At 44.8% G+C, this 18,734-nt stretch overlaps 1 protein-coding gene across 2 annotated transcripts; it reads left to right on the plus strand.

Annotated features, from left to right (window-relative positions):
- The first annotated feature begins 2,319 nt into the window (after positions 1–2,319).
- LOC133054771 (zinc finger protein 665-like) lies at positions 2,320–18,188 on the plus strand. Of its 2 annotated transcripts, none has more exons than XM_061140079.1 (4): positions 2,320–2,351; positions 5,225–5,307; positions 10,886–11,012; positions 14,152–18,188. In XM_061140079.1, exons 2-4 carry the CDS (start codon positions 5,293–5,295, stop codon positions 16,911–16,913), a joined length of 2,904 nt encoding a protein of 967 aa, XP_060996062.1. In that variant the 5' UTR covers positions 2,320–2,351; positions 5,225–5,292; the 3' UTR covers positions 16,914–18,188. The 2 variants fall into 2 exon arrangements, with proteins under 2 accessions (XP_060996062.1, XP_060996061.1); XM_061140078.1 differs by having other exon boundaries at positions 2,332–2,481.
- Positions 18,189–18,734: the final 546 nt, after the last annotated feature.

Here is an 18,734-nt window from a genome sequence, read left to right on the forward strand (position 1 = left end):
TACTGTCTGCATGGGGAACGTGGACAATTCACATGCAGCTTTCTTTCTCAGGGCACAGAAAACTACCGACTTCTTTTTCACTTTATTAATGAGGAAAAGCTTATTCTCACCAGCTATTTCTTCACCAGAGCACAGCTGGTAAAAGGGATGAGGGGATAATTTAGTTACATCAGTATGATATTTCATTACTGTCTAATAATACACATAATATCCAGGGTGCTGTGCAAAAACTTTTTTTCTTGCGATCACCAGAGAAATGGCAAAATGGAAAATATTTTTCCTAGTATTGACGCTGCAGAGCAGGGCCCTGTGGGTCTCCCAGGCACAGAGGCCTTTTTGGTTCCCATTTCTTATAGGCAGGACTGCAGTCTCCATGACCTTCTGTGAGTTCCAAAGGGCAGAACAGTTGCTAATCAAAGAAGGAGGCTCACGCCGGGACAATCGTGTCCAACTCTCTTGTGACCCAATGGACACAAAATGGGTTGCCATTTCTTCCCCCAGGGGACCTTCCCGACCCAGGAATGGAACCCAAGTCTCCTGTACTGGCAGGTGGATTCTTTACCACTGCCTGATTAGGAGACCACCTAAGATCCTGCACAAAACTTAATCTTGCCACCAACCCCATCCTTTTACAACTTTGCAGAGGAAACAAGAAAACAAGACTGTTACTGCCTTGATCCTTAGCATATATCCCTAGCAGATGATATAACCTCTCCCTACTCACCAGAGAGGGGGCCTAAAGTGTTCCCTTTTAGACTTGCACATATATAAAGCCACTCTTACTCCTCCATAACTCTGTCTCTGTATTTCAAGTACTTCCATTCGACATTTGTGCACAGAGAGCCAAGATTTTGGCATCAGTATAACCTCCGGGTTCTGGTTCAACCCAAACCTCTGACTTGTTGATTCAGAGGAACGTCTTTCAACACGTACTGATGTCTCTAAGATGTGATAGGACTAGCACAGCACAGCCCAAAGGAACACGCAGGGCCCCTCACCGACGTTCTAAGGTACATACACCGAGGTTCTCAGGCCTTTCTTGTTGTTTTATTTTTATTGGGTTAATATTCCTAAGGTTCCATTTTTAAACTATTACATGTGTATTTATCTTCTTGACTTTTCTTGGTATTATAGCTTATGACGACAGAGTTGAAGCTTACTTCAGATCCTGTAATTATGGACAAGAGCAAAGATTAAAGAATTCTACGACTTCACTTCCCTTCCAGGAAAAGGCTTACTGCCAAGAGCCACCCTTCCCCATTATCACTGATTTGAGACCCCCCACTAGGCCCCCTGTTTCCCTGGGAAAAAACCAGACACACACTCCACAAATTCCCAGTCTATGTCCTATCAGTGATGTGTTGTTGTTACTGTTATTTAGTCGCTCAGTCATGACTGACTCATTGCAGCCTCGTGGGCTGCAGCATGCCAGGCTTCCCTGTCTTTCACCATCTCCTGGAGTTTGCTCAAACTCATGTCCATTGAGTTGGTGATGCCATCTAACCGTCTCATCCTCTATCATTCCATTCTCCTCCTGCCTTCAATCTTTCCCAGCCTCGAGTTCTTTACCAATGAGTCCGATATTTGCATCATGTGGCCAATGTACTGGAGCCTCAGTTTCAGCACCAGTCCTTCCAATGAATATTCACGGTTGGTCTCCTTTCGGATTGACTGGTTTGATCTCCTCGCTCTCCAAAAGACTCTTAAGACTGATCTCCAGCACCACAATCCAAAAGCATCGATTTTTCTATGCTCAGCCTTCTTTATGGACCAACTCTGACATCACTTTTTAAATCACACCCCAGGCTGACTACTGGAAAAACCATAGTTTGTCTACAGGGACATTTTTTGGCAACGTGATCCCTTTGCTTTCTAATGCACGATGTAGTTCTATCATAACCTTCCTTACAAGGAGCAGTTGTTTTTTTACTTCCTGGCTGCGGTCCCCTTTAGCAGTAATTACAGTATTGAACTATTTCCTCCGCCCGCCCCGCCTCGCCCCACCCCGCCCCGCCTCGCCTCGCAGAGTGGCTCCACCCCTCCGGGCCGAGTAGCCCCGCCCCACCGCGACGGGACGCTCCGCCCCGCCCCGCCCCTCGGGCCGCGACGAGTCGCCCCGCCCTCCCCGCCGAGTAGCTCCGCCCTGCCCCTCTTTCCGCGCCGAGACGACCCGCCCCGCCGCGCAGCGAGGTTCCGCCTCACCTTTCAAAGGCCCTATGCTGGTCAGGCTTCTCTCCACCACCCACCCTCTGACGGCCTGCCCCCGCCTCCAGGCCTTTCAGCTATTTGCGCGTGCGCGCACAGTGACACCCGCGGAAGCGGAGAGCGGCGAGTGCAGGTTCCAGCTTAGCGTGAGTTTCTGACTTTGGAGTCGGACCTGCCTCTCGCAGTCTCCTTTCTTTGTATCCCGGGCCTGAGGGTCGCTACTGACTCTAAATCCCCGCTCCCGCCCCACCACCCCAAGCAAATTCAGACGTCTCGGTAAGCGGCGAAGGGGCGCCTGCCTTTTGCTTTAAAGTCCGCACTGAAGCCGGTTCCTGCTTTTGGAACGCTGAAACGTTGCGTTTCGCACCTTTTTCCGGCTTAAAACTGTTTACTGACCTCACTGACCCTTCTACCCTTTCTGCACTACATACAATTCTATTAGGCGAGGTGGTTTATTCGCTCCACGTTCTTCAGCCTCTCCTTCTCGGGCCCTGGAGGCCTCGCCGGCCGGCCCGCTCCCGCAGAGGCCGCGTTCTCTCCCCGGTCCTGGGGTTCTGGAGAGCCCGCCCCGCTCCTTAGACCCCAGTCTCTGCCAACCCTTTGTCCTTAAGTCTCCGCAGGCCGGTCCTTCTGCCCTTCAGAGTGACCTTTCCCCTGACCCCTGGTGGCGGGAGATGACCTGAGGCAGCCACGTGACACCCATGGTTCTTCGGTCCCAAATACCAGGCGCTGGAATTTGGCTTTTGTGGGAGGGCCTTTCTTATTCAGTCTCCTACCCTGTAAATAGTGGGCGGAAGGCGGGATCAGGAGAAGCAGAGACAGTGACTCCTAGAGAAATGGAAAATTGAGAAAAGCATGTGGGACAAGCGATGGCAGTGAAGAGGATTGTGAGGAACTTGGAAGAGACAGCTTCATGAAAGAGAATGAGCCTTGTAGGGAGCGGGTGCGGAAAGGAGAGAAATTTAGAAAAAAGCAGGATCTCCGGAGAGTTAACGGTGAGCAAGATAGGGAGGTGTGGTTGTTCATTCCGACTCTTTGCAAGCTCTGTATCTCCCAGAGTTTTCTCAAATCCATGTCCGTTGAGTCCAGGGATGGTATCTCCCCATCTCGTCCTCTGCCGCGCCCTATTATAGCCTTCAAGGGAGAGGGGCTGTAAATCAGGGGTCCCAAAGAGGGCGACAGTGGAGAGGCAGTTCACAGAGACAGCCCGGGAAGGCGATACAAGAGTTGGGCCCAGAGCAAGAATATCCTGCTGGGAGAGAAAGGGGACTCCTAGTGATTGGAGGAGCTGAGAAAAAAAGCGAGCTGAAAGGAAGCATAGTCACTTGGGGTGCCAGAGAGTTGGCAGAAAGGGCAGGCAGAGGTGGAGAAAGAAAGGCAGAAATACAGGGAGATTGAGGATCACCAGGGAGGCTGGAGAGAAAGCAACTTGACGGGAACAGATGGTAGAGAGAGGCGGGATGGGAGGCAGGGAAGAAGTAGAGAGGAGGACAGGCTCAGCAGGAGAGCAGAGATGAGAGCAGAGAAAGGGAGATGTAGAAAGAAGTAGGGAAACAGATCAACCAAATGAAGTCGAAACAGCTAGTGTGCATGTGATGGTGGGGACTAGATCCAGAAGAGTGCTGAAGCGGTGGTGTAAGAGTTATTAAGTCATTATACATTGATTTTTGGCTTTAAAATCTAATGTAAATCTTGCTTCTTTAAATTATACAGATAAGAATGAGAATTGTAAAGCTTCTGTCTGTGAGGCATGTGTATTTTGTCATTATTTGTACTAAAAGAGCATGCACGTGTAGAGCCTGTTGAGGTGGGGGCTAGGGCAGTGACTTGATTCTCTCAGGTGTGGATCACCCCGTTCCCTGTTCCTGGTGAGGAGTAGAGGTTATGCGAGAGAAGAAACGGGGCAAGAACTGACTGACTCTTACTACATGATGCCTTTTCAAGGAACTTTAAACATGTTCTTTGTGATGGTTTTACTTTTGGCTTTCTGCTTTCTTTACATTTAATTATTTTTTAGCTTGGGATAAAGATTTGTTTGTTCAATAGCGACTTTCTTGTAAACAATTATGGAGATTTGTCTCACTTGGGACAACTTGGATGAATGTAGAGAATATTATGGTAAGTGAATTAAGACTGACAGGCAAAGGCTGGTATTTTATGTCCTTCTATTATATGGAATGTAAAAAAATGAAACTCACTAGTACCAGAGGGTAGGATGGTGGTCATCTGGGGCTGGAAGGTCGGGAAGATGGGGAGATGTTGGTCAATCAAAAGCTACAGACTTTGAATTGTGAAATGAGTAAATGAGTGCGTCCTGGGGAGGTGTGTGCCGCATGCTGACCATAGTTAATCCTGTTCTGTTACTGCATGCTGGGAATTTGTCAGGAGAGTACGTCGTCAGTGTTGTCACCACACACAGAACATGGGAACTTGAGGTGATGGATGTGTTGGTTAGTGGTTTGTGATAAATATTTCACGGTTTACAAATGTGTCACATGGTCACAGGGTGTATGGTTTATGTACACATAACCCTTTCATTAGTCAGTTCTCCCCCATCAGACATGCTCCTCAGGATCTCGTGTGGGGCCTCGCTCCAGGAATGTGCACAGAGCTGCAGATGATTCCGATCTGGATCCTGCATTGAGCTCCAGGGCTCTTAGCCTCCACTTCTGAGACTGAGATCGGGCCCTGGGGGAGGGGAGGGTGCTCTGCTCCAAGTGGGGCTGGACCAGGGCCTGCTGTGTGACCTCAAGGGCATCGTGGGGTCAGCTGAGGAGCCCCCTGCTGCTGTGTACGTGAGGCCTCACCAGGAGGGGAGTGTGATCCGAGAGAAAGTGTGGGAAAGTCCCGTATTGGACTCTGTGCAGGAGTTGACTGTCCTGAGTCCCTCCTGAGACAGTGGGCACAGAGGACTGTCTGTTCCTCATGGTGAGGGCTTCCCTGTGTGTGTGCTTGGGGCTCAGGAAGGGGGTTTGTTGACTCTAAGCATTAAATAGCATATTTTCCACTTTCATGATAGACCTCTGAAGACTTGTGCTGCCTGAGGAAGCCCAGAAGAGGAGGAAGAGGAAAGAACAGGAGTCAGGCATGGCTCTCTCTCAGGTAAGGTCATATTCTCAGTGGATTCTCACACTGCCTTCCTGAAATGCCCTTCTCTGGACTCGCCACTCGTGTCTGACTCTGGAGTGTCCTGTCTGACTCCTGTACATGCACACTCACCCGGGGCCTTCCCTCACGGTCTGTCATCTCCACTTAGATCCCGTCTCCCCACGACCTGGTGAACTGGCCCTTGTGAGGAGGCTCCCCTGGGCACCGTCCTGGGCAGGGCTTCTCACCCATGGGTTGGAGACGGGGTCTCAGTGCTGTTGGGCAGCAGGGATTGCTTAGGGCCTATCTGGATGCGCTGTCTGCTCTCTGTCAACCAGGGTCAGGAAACTGCACACTAGACGTGAGATATTAACATGCACAGTACCTGCTAAAATCTGGAAAAGAGGCCAATAAAGGGAAATCAGATCTGAATTTTTATAGAACATTTAAAGCTAAATGAGGACCTCCTTGAATCTGAAGTGTTTAGAAATGGAATGGAAAGTTCAGAAACAGACCTCTCATCTAGAGAGTGTTTCATTACAGCGTCTACTTTAAACTATGAAATATAGTTTACTAATTATTTTTTCTTCTTTTTTGGCCACATGATGCAGCCTGCAGGGTCTTAGTTCCCTGAGGAGGCATTAAACCCGAAACCCTGTGGTGGAAGTGTGGGATCTTAACCAGTGAACTGACAGGGAATTCCCCCAACTTTCCTAATCTTCATGCACTATTTGGTCATGGAGTAAAATGATAAACATTGGATTTTGTTAATAACTGCATCCCTTATGTTAAGGATAAAATCATATTACTATTTTTTTTAATATATTTGTCAGCTGTACTGATCTTCATTGCTATAGTGGCTTTTATCTAGTTCTGGTGTGTGGTGCCCACTGTTTAGTTGCAGTGTAGGAGTTTCTCATTACAGTGGCTTTTCTTATCTTGGAACCCAGACTGTAGAGCGTGCTGGCTTCAGTAATTTCACCTGCTGGGCTCTACAGCTCTTGCTCAGAAATTGAGGCTCATGGCTTAGTTGCCCCTCAGCATGTGGGATCTTACCAGATCAGGCACCACAGGGGAAGCCCTCATATTATTTTTTAAATCTTTATATTATTTTCTGCTTGTATTAATATTTTTTTTTTTTTGAGCTAGTATAAGATAATGTTGAGGACTTCCCTGGTGATACAGTGACTAAGAATGTGCCTGCCAATGTAGGGTGCACGGGTTCCATCCCAGGTCCAGGAAGATGCCTCAGAGCAACTAAACCTGTGTACCAAAACTACTGAGCCTGTGCTCTAGAGCCCAGGAGCCATAACTCCTGAAACCCACACTCTCTAGAGCCTGTGCTCAAAAACAAGAGAAGCCACTGCAATGAGAAGCCCGGGCACTGCAGCCATAAGTACAGAAAGTGTGCTCACAGCAACAAAAGACCCAGCAAAACCAAAATAAATAAGCTTTCTAAAAGACAGAGTATGCTGACAAATTACTGAAGTGCAATTGATTCCTTTTTAATGTCCCAAAGATGCTGAAATACACATGAATAAAAGAAGACATGAGTATCATCCCACAATGTGTCAAAAGGCATCTTTTTGGAGAAGGGAATGGCCACCTGTTATGCCCGATGTCCAAATCCCCGAGCAGGAAGAGAGAAGGCTTCCAAGACAATGCAACTCGCAGGAAGGGAAGTTTATTACTGACTCGAGCCAGGACTCTCCGCCCGCAACCAACACAGTGGTGCGGTTCAGAGAGCCCCGAGCCTAAGCTGTTACACAAATTTATAGGGTGAGAAGTGGATTGGTTACACGTTTGCAAAGCAATTTCATTGGTCAATACTTTCGCGCGCGCGCAGGACTTTCCTGGGGGTTTCCGCCCCGTTCCTAATTTCCTAATTGGCAAACATCGGTGAAAGCTAATTGGTCCTAATTGGCAAACAGTGGTCATTGTTAAGCGAAAGCTGCCTGATAGTAGGAAGGCCTACTCCTAATCTAAGTTGCGTTACTTCTGCTCGCCTCACATTCCCCGCTGTCTGTTGTTCAAGTAGAGGAATCTTCCTCTTTTCCATCTTGGGCCGCTGACACTATAAGTGGACCCAGGAGGGTGGAAATTAAGGTAGTTGAAAACAAGACTCAAACCATCTGTACTGGGCTTCCCGTTCTCTCTTTCTAATCAAGACCACCTCAGACAAGGAAGTCAAAGACTTCTCTAAATGACTGATTGATTCTCTTACCACTCTTGTATGGTCTGCATAGAAACCTCACAGACCCTACCCTGTTGGAGAAAACTCAAGTCATCTACAGCAGCTCGTAGGGAGGAAAGCCCTTGGCCTTGCAGAGATAGTAAAGCTTGGTTCACCCATATCTGAGGTACTTGGCCCTGCGGGTTGTGCCACACTCGGGTCTACCAAATATCTGTTTCCTATGTCCCATTCCCGGGGCCCATCACAAGAGGTTACACAGCTTCAGCTCCTGCAATAATCAGCAGGAGAATTAGGAGACCTCCCGGCAGACGAGTCAAAGGATTTGACGGGTGAGGTCTTGCCTTCCATTCTGCTCCTGTTCTTCCAGTGTGGCTTGCCGCACGTGATTGCAGTGAACCCAGGGTCCAATCCCGTCGACCTTTACAGCAGTAGGAGTGGTAAGGAAAACAACATAAGGGCCTTTCCATCTAGGTTCTAATACACACAGGAGGGGTCTTCCACACAGAATCTCAAAAGGGCAGCTTATAAGGGGTGTTACGTGCCTGAAAGAGTGCGAAGGGAAGGAGGGTCACCCAGTCCCCGCTAGTCTCTATTGCCAACTTCGTTCTGATTCATTCTCTCAACCTGTCCTGAGCTCTGGGGATTATATTCACAATATAACTTCCATTTCGTCCCCAGAGCTTGGGCCAGCCCTTGTACAATCTGGCTCACAAAGGCAGGTCCATTATCAGAGCCCATAGTCACCGGTAGCCCGTACCTAGGCACTATCTCCTCTAAGCTCTCCTTTCCACTCACCCCGAGAAGGTATCTACCAGAACCAACATATAGTGATACCTGTACTTGCCTGGCCTTACCTCAGTGAAATCTATCTCCCAGTGTTGCCCTGGCTCTTCCCCTCGGTACCTCGTTCACGCTTTGCAAGCCTGGATTATCTCTCGTCCAGTTGTATTTTCCTCAAACACTGATCAACACGCAGATTCAGTCCATATTTGCTTTCATTTATCTACTGAGTGTACCCAAGCTTCTTCTTCAGACTCTGGCATCTCAGGGGGAGGAGGGCGAGGGAGCCTGAAGTAGACCTTCACAGAATCATAGATAGTGCAGTCAGAGTGCTGATCATGATGATGTGGGCAAAGAGTCCCTTCCATACACCTCTAAATCCAAGTCTCTTGAGGACCTGAGAGGCATTGCTACCCTTCTCTTTATGCAACACAGACACCACGGAATCAACAACAGTATGTTCAAAGCAGGCAAACTTCATCATGGTGTATGGTATCTGTCTCATCCAAAGAGGAGCAACCCCCTTGTAGAACGCCTTTAAGCCTTCTTCCTTATACATTTTGGGAGCTGCATCCCTCAGAGTGTTACCACATATGAATCTGCATGAGGCCTTCTCTCTTCCCGCTCGGGGATTCGGACATCGGGCATAACACACCCACTCCAGTATTCTTGCCTGAAAATCCCATGAACAGAGGAGCATGGCGGGCTACCTACCATGAGGTCACAAAGAGTCTGCCATGACTGAGTAACTAAACAACAAAAACCTCCACACACAGCAGAGTGAGCTCTGAAAAACAAATCTAAACCTCTATTGACCTCCTGCAGATTCTTCAGTGACTTCCAGGTACTTTTGGAATAAAGTCCTAACAAAGACCTTGTAGAAAGCAGCCTCTACCTGGCATCACCCCTCTTTGTTCCCTGTGTCCCAGTCAGACTGGCTGGCTTTCTGTTCACTAAATATCTTCCTGCCTCAGAGCCAGCACTCAGGCTGTTCTCTCTGCTCGCAACACTCTTCCATTTCCCACCTTGCCAATCCAAGTGTTTCTTCCTCACGGAGACCTTGTCTGATTATTGATGTAGGTCAAGACTTTCTGTTAAAACTTCTCTTAGCACCAGGCCTGTTTCAGAGCACATATTGCAATAGTAATGTTAAAATTATGGATGTAATTGGGTGGCTGGCTGCTAGATTGTCAGCTCCATCACATTTACTGCTGTATTCCCAGCTTGGAACCCAGACTTGACGCTCAGTAAATTTTGATTGAAAGAAAAAAGTAAAGACAACTCTTCCTTGTTTCAACCAGTTGTATGTTTATGTGTGCATGTGTGAATGCATGGATCTGTAGTTCCATGGTTTTATTATGGAACATCATCTCATAAATATGGAACATCATCTCATAAATACGTTTTATGCTTTGTAGCAGTTACAATTGTATCTTAAGTGTTTTCCATGGCTTTAAGTTTTTTCTACCTCAGCACATGAGTGATGGAAATAGTGGTAAGATTATTGACATTATGTGGGTTGGTGGGGACAGGGGGTGACCCTATACAGTAACCATTTATCTGATAGTCATGTCTGCCTCTTTGCGACCCAATGGGCCATAGGCCTTCAGGCTCCTCTGTTCCTGAAATTCTCCGGGCAAGAATACAGGAGTGGATTGCCATGCCCTCCTCCAGGGGGATCTTCCCCATGCAGACATCAGCCCCATGTCACCTTCATTGCAGGCAGAATCTTTACTGCCAAGCCTCCAGGGAAGAACAGATACCTACATATTATACTGTATATTATGCTCTTCCCTAGCATTCAGAAGGAGGCAGATAGTAAATTAATTTGTGAATATTTTTCTCTCTGTCTATAATGTCCATCATTTGTTGGCTGACAAAAGATCTGGGATTCTACACCTCCATTGCACTTCAGCTTTCTTGAACTTGTTTCAGGTATTCTCAGAAAACTCTCTGTGGATGCACTTTCCTGCTCTGGTACTTACTTGTTGATTCTTTAGGTTGAGTTGTCAGTCCCAACCACCTGACCTCAGGTGCTGTTGCCTCATTTCTTAACTGTTTGATCTGAGCAATTCCTTAGAATGACAAAGTTCTCTCCCAAGTAAGATGAACACAGATCTTTCTCTGATGTGCTGTTATGTTGATGATAAGTTCATCCATGTAAAGTCTTTAGAGTAATGCTTAGTGTGTACGAAGTGCTGAAACACCTGTCATCAGTGTGATGATGTCATAATCATCACAGTGTGTGTTCTTTTAAAGCCGCTGTGGACTTTGTCATCTCTGAAGACATCAGTCTTGCTGTAACTCATCTAGATAGTGAATGTCACTTAGTGTGTAGAGTGTAACACTTCGGCATAGACAACTCACTGATTGAATTTATTTGTATATTCTTCATGTATTGTCCACACAACTGACAAATTCATATTGATTGGAAGATGTCATAATCTTATGAAACAACCTGGAAATTAGAGACCCACAGTTTGTTCCAAATAGCTTTTAATGGATCTATCAGAATATTACATTACCAGAACTTATCCTTACCCCTCTCACCTCTTCTCATTTTGTGTGAAAATGAGAATCCTCCTCAGCGCCTGTTAGTGAAATGTGCTTTCATTTCAGACACAGTTGACCATCGAGGATGTGGACATCAAGTTCACTCCAGAGGAGTGGGAATGCCTCGACCCTGCTCAGAGGGCCTTGTACTGGGATGTGATGGAGGAGACCTACAGGAACCTGCTGTCTGTGGGTGAGGATCACTTCCCTGTGAAGCTGGAATCTGGTTTGGGATATCTCTGCATTTTCCCTCTGTGTCTCTTGGGAGCCCGTTTTGCTTGACTAAGTTCATAGCCTTGTTGATTCAGACTTCAAAAAATTTCGTGATTGGCGTCAGGAGTTTAAGCTCGTCCTTTCTTCAGGTGATCTGCCCACTGTGTGATACACAAGTTTTTCCACAGCTTGAGTATTTATAAAGCTGATTTTGAACTTTGAAATATCGAATTCCCTATTTTCTACCCCTGTATTCTTGGTTCAGTAGTTCTTGGAAAGGCACTAGATACATGCATGCCTGTGTGCCCAGTTGGTACAGTCATGTGTGACTCTTTGCGACCCAGTGACCATAGCCCTCCAGGCTCCTCTGTCCATGGGATTCTTCCAGCAAGAATGCTGGAGTGAGTTGCCATGCCCTCTTCCAGAGGAATCTTCCCCACACGGGAATAGAACCCACATCTCCTGCATGGCAGGTGGATACTTTACCTTTGAGCCACTGGGGAAGCCCAGGTATATGCATATCATACTGTATATTATACTGTTTCCTGTACATTCAGAAGGAAGCAGATTAAAAAAAAAAAAGAAGGAAGCAGATAGTAAATTGATTTGTGAATATTTTTCTGTCCTTCCAAAATATCCATCACTTCTTGGCTGACAAAAGAGGTGGGATTCTACACCTGGCAATGCAAGAGGCACAGGGTCTAGGTCCTCTCTAAAGCAGCCCTCTGAGCTTGCTTCTAACCTGCCTGGACACTGCCCTGACTGCCTGCTGTGAGTGCAAGGCTTGCAGCATCAGAGATAAGATAGGGGACAAATATTGAGATTGTTGAGCCCTTGAGGGGCCTGGCCTACTCAGCCGCAGGCTTAGCAATATTATAAGTTTTGTAAGACAAACAAATAGCATTAACATGCAACCAGAGCTGCTATTTGCTCACAGGTTCCTGATGATATCAGTTAGTGCCCTGGGGTTATAAATGGGAACCCAGAACTGCAATCTTTGAAGTCTCATGCATGAATGTAACACGCTGCCTGGGACCTTTTCCCCACTGGGTCTCCAGATGGGCTTTGTCTCGGGACTTCCCAGCACTATTTGAGTCTGGATGTTGGTCAGAACCCAATTTGGTGATGTATCTTCTGCTGTTTCTACTTCTCTTTGCTTTTATTGATAGCATATTGAAAGTTAGCTAGATAATTCTATAATAAGAATTTGTGTTATTTGTTTCTACAGAATGAGTGGCTTATTTTGTTAACAAATCTTTGAACCTGAGACAAAAGTGACAGCTTTTACAAAACTTTAATTGGCCCTGTGAGCAGTATTTGTGAGACAAAATGCCACTCTAAGAAGAAAGAGGTTAAAGTTGATGAAGTTTTTATTCCCTAATGTGAAGATTCGCCTTTCTACTAGTTAGCTAATACATGGAATGCCTTCACTGGATGGTGTGAGAATTGGAACCTTAAATTAAAGAGGGCTGTACCCTTAGAAGTTACTGAATGTTTGTGATTCTCATCCGTTGAGAAAGGATAAAAATCTGCTTTGCTGGATGAGAGGCTGGATCCTTCTCTCCCCTACCATGAGGTACATAAAATGAAAGGGAAAGTTGCTCAGGCGTGTTGGACTCCTTGCGACCTCATAGACTATAGAGTCCATGGAATTCTCCAGGCCAGAATACTGAAGTGGGTAGCCTTTCCCTTCTCCAGGGGATCTTCCCAACCCAGGGATCAGACCCAGACTTCCAGATTGCAGGAGGATTCTTTACCAGCTGAACCTCTGTCATCCCCTTCTTCTCCTGGGCTTCAATCTTTCCCAGCATCAGGGTCTTTTCCAATGAGTTGGTTGTTTGCATCAGGTTGCCAAAGTATTGGAATTTCAGCTTCGGCATAAGTTGTAAGGGCTACTCTCTAGTTGCATGCGCGGGCCCCTCATGCCAGTGCTTTCTCTTTTTGTGGTATATGGGCTCTGTACGTGTGTTCAGTAGTGAATCCCAAACTTGAGAGTACAGGATCTTCAGTTGGGGCCCACAGGCTTAGTTACTGCGAGGCATATGGGAACTTCCTGGATCAGGTGTGTGCCCTGCATCAGCAGGCAGATTCTTCACCTCTAAGCCACAGGGAGGCCCCAAAACTTGTTCCTTTACATGTATCTTGGAGCCAATGAACTGAGTAAATTAAGGTTACTGTATAGAATAGCAATTGCAATATTGTATGGCCATTATTTAAGCAGAGAATGTTTCATTTATTAATTCTTTGTTATTTAAAGATGACGGTCTTTATGTTTTACACAGTATAACTGACATGAAACGCTTCTTGTTATAAAATGCCTGTATGTCTATCTACTGATAGGTTTATCAGACATATTTAGAAAACTGTTCTTTCTTTCTTTTTTTTTGTTTGTTTTTAATTATTTTAGGGAATTCCCTGACAGTCCAGTGGATAGGATTCAGCACTTTCACTGCAGTGATTTTGGGTTTAATCCATGGTCAGGGAACTAAGATCTCATAAGCCCCATGATGTGGAGGGGCAAGGGGACCATTTTAACAAATTCTTTATTTTCACCATGCAATATTTGTTGAACAGTTGTCAACTGCCATTTATGTTTTACAATATTCATTAGAATACTTCTTTTGGATTATTTACCATTACACTGTATTTCCTCTTTGATCCTTGCTTACTCAGTCCCTCAGTCCTGTCTGACTCTTTGTGATCTTATGGACTATAGCCCTCCAATCTCCCTGTCTATGGATTTTTACTATTTTTCTCCTCAATTATGAGACACAAGTGTATTTACTACCAAGTAGAATGAGCTTTGAGGTCATGGTGGGAAAATACCTTTGTCTTTGAGGCCTGGCATGAGTTTGCATAAAATGAATGTTTTCCTGATTGTGTCTTTGAAACTTGGCTACCCTAAAATTAATTTGAATTCTATGTGATTGCTGGTTTGTTTGTTTTTTAAGAATTCTATTCCTTTAGTGTTCCTTATATTTTTAAGTTCATCATTGGGAAGGTTCATAATTCTGTTCAGGATGGGTATGACTTTTGGTATAATATCATGTGCTCAACATGAAAGAATTTATTTATGAACTGTAATTAATAGGATACCTATGGTTCTTTATATCTTGTAGGTTCGTCTTGTATACATGTGACCAAGAAATTACAAGCAAAAGAAAACAGTGGAAAAGGAGAAATTTTGCAAAGAGTGATGTTTGGAAGAGCTGAAACCTATGAAACCAAAGATTTTTTCCTCGGGAAGATAGAGGAAACTGTGCATGGTTTTGAGAGTCTGTGGACAGATGATGAAAGAAGTGACAAAGGAATGTCTATGTCCCATAACAGAAATCTCACTGGTGGAAGAGATCATCAGAGTAGAAAGGATGTAGGAGATAAGCCTGTTGAAATGCACAGATCAAGCTTTCATGATGAATTGCAGATGCTTCAGTCTGAAGGGACAGTTTTTGAATGTAGTCAAATTGTGACGAATATCAACAGTAGTGCCTCAGGTTTGCCACCTCAGAGAACTCGTAGTGTCTGCAAAGGCATTTCTCATAAACATGAGAGTGCTGTTATGCATCCCTCAGAACTGGCACCAGACCAGGAATCACAGAAGAAAAAATCTTACAAATGTGATGAGTGTGATATAATGTTTCTTCAGGACTCAGAATTCACTAGACATCAAAGAATCCATACAGGAAGAAAACCATATAAAGATGACGTGTGTGGCAAGGCCCTTAATGTGAGCCTTGCAGTTCATCGAACAAATCATACTGGAGAGAAGCCATATACATGTGATGTGTGTGGAAAGGCCTTTACTCGCAGAGAAAGCCATGCACTTCATCAGATGCTTCATACTGGAGAGAAACCATATAAATGTGATGTGTGTGGAAAGGCCTTTACTTACAAAAAAAGCCATGCACTTCATCAGACCCTTCATACTGGAGAGAAACCGTATAAATGTGATGTATGTGGCCGTGGCTATACTCGAAAGTCAAAACTTGAAATTCATCAGAGAATTCATACTGGAGAGAATTCTTATAAATGTGATGTATGTGGCTGTGGCTTTACTGGAAAGAGACATCTTGGAAGTCATCGGAGAATTCATACTGAAGAGAAACCTTACAAATGTAGTAGCTGTGACAAATGTTTTTTTACACTGTCATCCTTAAATATACATCAGGCAGTTCATACAGGTGAGAAAGCATGTAAATGTAATTTATGTGGCAAAATATTCAGTTCCAGGGGTAAATTTGCAGTTCATCAGAGAACTCATACTGGAGAGAAACCATATAAATGTGATACATGTGGAAAGGCCTTTGCTCGCAAAGATAGCCATGTACTTCATCAGATCCTTCATACTGGAGAGAAACCATATAAATGTGAAGTATGTGGCCGTGGTTATACTCGAAGCACACAACTTGCAATTCATCAGAGGGTTCATACTGGAGAGAAACCATATAAATGTGACATATGTGGCAAGGCCTTTATTATAAGTGGAAGCCTTACATCTCATCGGAAAGTTCATACCAGAGAGAAACCATATAAATGTGATGTATGTGGCAAGGCCTTTAGTGTAAATGGAAGCCTTACATCTCATCGGAATATTCATACTGGAGAGAAACCATATAAATGTGATGTATGTGGTAAGGCCTTTAGTGTATATGGAAGCCTTACATATCATCGGAAAATTCATACTGGAGAGAAACCATACAAATGTGATGTATGTGGTAAGGCCTTTAGTGTAAATGGAAGACTTAAATCTCATCAGAAAACTCATTCTGGAGAGAAACCATATAAATGTGAAGTATGTGGCAAGGCCTTTAGCTTCAATGCAAGCCTTGCAGTTCATCAGACCCTTCATACTGGAGAGAAACCGTATAAATGTGATGTATGTGGTCGTGGCTATACTCGAAAGTCAAAACTTGAAATTCATCAGAGAATTCATACTGGAGAGAATTCTTATAAATGTGATGTATGTGGCCGTGGCTTTACTGGAAAGAGACATCTTGGAAGTCATCGGAGAATTCATACTGAAGAGAAACCTTACAAATGTAGTAGCTGTGACAAACGTTTTTTTACACTATCATCCTTAAATATACATCAGGCAGTTCATACAGGTGAGACAGCATGTAAATGTAATTTATGTGGCAAAATATTCAGTTCCAGGGGTAACTGTGCAGTTCATCAGAGAACTCATACTGGAGAGAAACCATATAAATGTGATATGTGTGGAAAGGCCTTTACTCGCAAAGATAGCCATGTACTTCATCAGATCCTTCATACTGGAGAGAAACCATATAAATGTGAAGTATGTGGCCGTGGTTATACTCGAAGCACACAACTTGCAATTCATCAGAGGGTTCATACTGGAGAGAAACCATATAAATGTGACATATGTGGCAAGGCCTTTATTATAAGTGGAAGCCTTACATCTCATCGGAAAGTTCATACCAGAGAGAAACCATATAAGTGTGATGTATGTGGCAAGGCCTTTAGTATAAATAGAAGCCTTACATCTCATCGGAAAGTTCATACTGGAGAGAAACCATATAAATGTGATGTATGTGGCAAGGCCTTTAGTGTAAATGGAAGCCTTACATCTCATCGGAATATTCATACTGGAGAGAAACCATATAAATGTGATGTATGTGGTAAGGCCTTTAGTGTAAATGGAAGACTTAAATCTCATCAGAAAACTCATTCTGGAGAGAAACCATATAAATGTGAAGTATGTGGCAAGGTCTTTAGTTTCAATGCAAGCCTTGCAGTTCATCGGAGAATTCATACTGGAGAGAAACCATATAAGTGTGTTGTGTGTGGAAAGGCCTTTAGACAAACTTCATCCTTTGCAGTTCATCGAAGAATTCATTCTGGAGAGAAACTGAGAGGGTAACATGCAGGAAGGACAGGGGTCTCCAAACAGAGGAAATAGGCTGCAAGTCTCTCTTAAAATTCTGTGTTGCTATAATGACACCTGGTTCCCCCTGAACTTAATTTTTCTCTAATCTCGAGCTAAACCTCAAGCATTTTTCTTACGGAAATGTTTTTCTTAAGCTATGTTAATGAAACTATGTATTTGCTTTGGAATTGGCCTTTCTTCAAAATGATCCCTCCTAAGACTGTCATCAAATTTGACTGTCATCATACCATGGGCTGATGATAGCTCAACAAAACAGTATTTGTATCAGTTGTTTTATGGCTGGGGGATGACACATCTATCTCAAAATTTTTGCCATCCTATCTCAAAAATGCATATTGTGGGAAAGGGGCCTGCTGAAACTCCCTCAGCCTTGAGGTGTCGCTCTTATCTGATGAATAACTTTCTAACCAACATAAAACAGCTTGCTAAAACTCGCAGGGGGGCACTCTCCATCCCCCTTCTGACGTCTATGTTGGAAGCTTTCTCTGTCCCTTTTTCACTTTAAAAACTCTGCTACACAAAAGCTCTTGAATGATCAAGCCTGGTCCCTGGTCCCAAAGCTAAATCTTCATTGGAGATCATGAATCCCACACTAGTCACAATAAGTTATCAAAACCTTACAAATGTAAGAGTTGTGACAAAGGTTTTAGTGCACAGTCAGCCTTAACTCACCATCAGGCAGTTCATCCAGGAAAGAAAGCATAGAAATGTGATGTATGGCTGGTACTTGAAATGACCATCATAGGAAGCATCAGATAATTCATAGTGGAGAAAACTGTTACAAATGGAACAACTGTGAGAAACAGTGCAAATGTAATGAGTGTGGCAAAGCCTTTAGTTAGAGTTCAGGCCTTATAATTCATCAGGGTATTCATACTGTATAGAAAGCATACAAATGAAATGAATGTGGCAAAGCTTCTATTTCATGTTCAGCCTTAACTGACCATTGGGCAGTTCATACAGGAGAGAAACTGAAGAGGAAAAGTTAAAATTTTACCTCCTTCTCCTTTTGCCTCTAACTCAGCTTGCTTCTTGCAAAGTCTAGATCACGTAGGTCTCAGAAAGTGGGGACTCACAATACTAGTAACTGGAGCTTATCCCATTCACCCTTGTCTTGCTGTTTGGACTCACCCTAGCCCCTGCAAACCTGCTTAATCATGCCTGTCCCTGTATAAAAACTCTGTAACCCCTTTGTTCGGGGCTCAGAGCTTGGAGTGTTAACTCCTCTGGGCCCACCAGCGTAATAAACCTCAGTTCTCCAACTCTCCAAGTGTGGTGCTTGGTTTCTTGAGTACTGGTTTCTGCAGCATTTCTGGAGGCCCCAGCGAGGTTCCACCCACACTGGCCCCTTGAGCTGCCAGACGGGTGGCTTGGTTGGGTCAGAGCAGAGGAGCCTGAAGTTGAATGAGGAGTCGCACCACCTCATGGTATTCCAGGTTCTCTTTCGGACTGGCATTCTGACTCCAGATGGCCAAACCCCAACCGGACTCACCAGGAACAGCCACAGGGTAAGGTAAGGCCCCAGGGCTGGTCCCCAGTCAGGAGGTCCTACCCCAATGGGTAGAAGAGGAAGCTGATCACCTCCTTGGGAATGGAGCATCAGATAGGGAGACCTGGGAACTTGGGGAAAGGGATGTATTGTGGTAAACTGAGTGATTGTGTATGCATGATTGCTGACTGAAGGAAGTAAAAGTGAGCTCCACAGTCCTCAGACTATGGAGCCTGAGAGGGTCCAAAACCTGTGGTTCCCTGATGACCTCATAAGGCTGAAAGGTGGTGCCAGTCTCTAGGGGA

Source organism: Dama dama, chromosome 4 (assembly GCF_033118175.1).
Source record: "Dama dama isolate Ldn47 chromosome 4, ASM3311817v1, whole genome shotgun sequence".
Lineage (NCBI taxonomy): Eukaryota > Metazoa > Chordata > Mammalia > Artiodactyla > Cervidae > Dama > Dama dama.

Bases quoted from the DNA above. Each gene is read 5' to 3' on its own strand.
- LOC133054771 (XM_061140079.1), top strand. The intron at 11,013-14,151 runs GTGAGGATCACT...TATATCTTGTAG, and splicing joins CAGGAACCTGCTGTCTGTGG to GTTCGTCTTGTATACATGTG.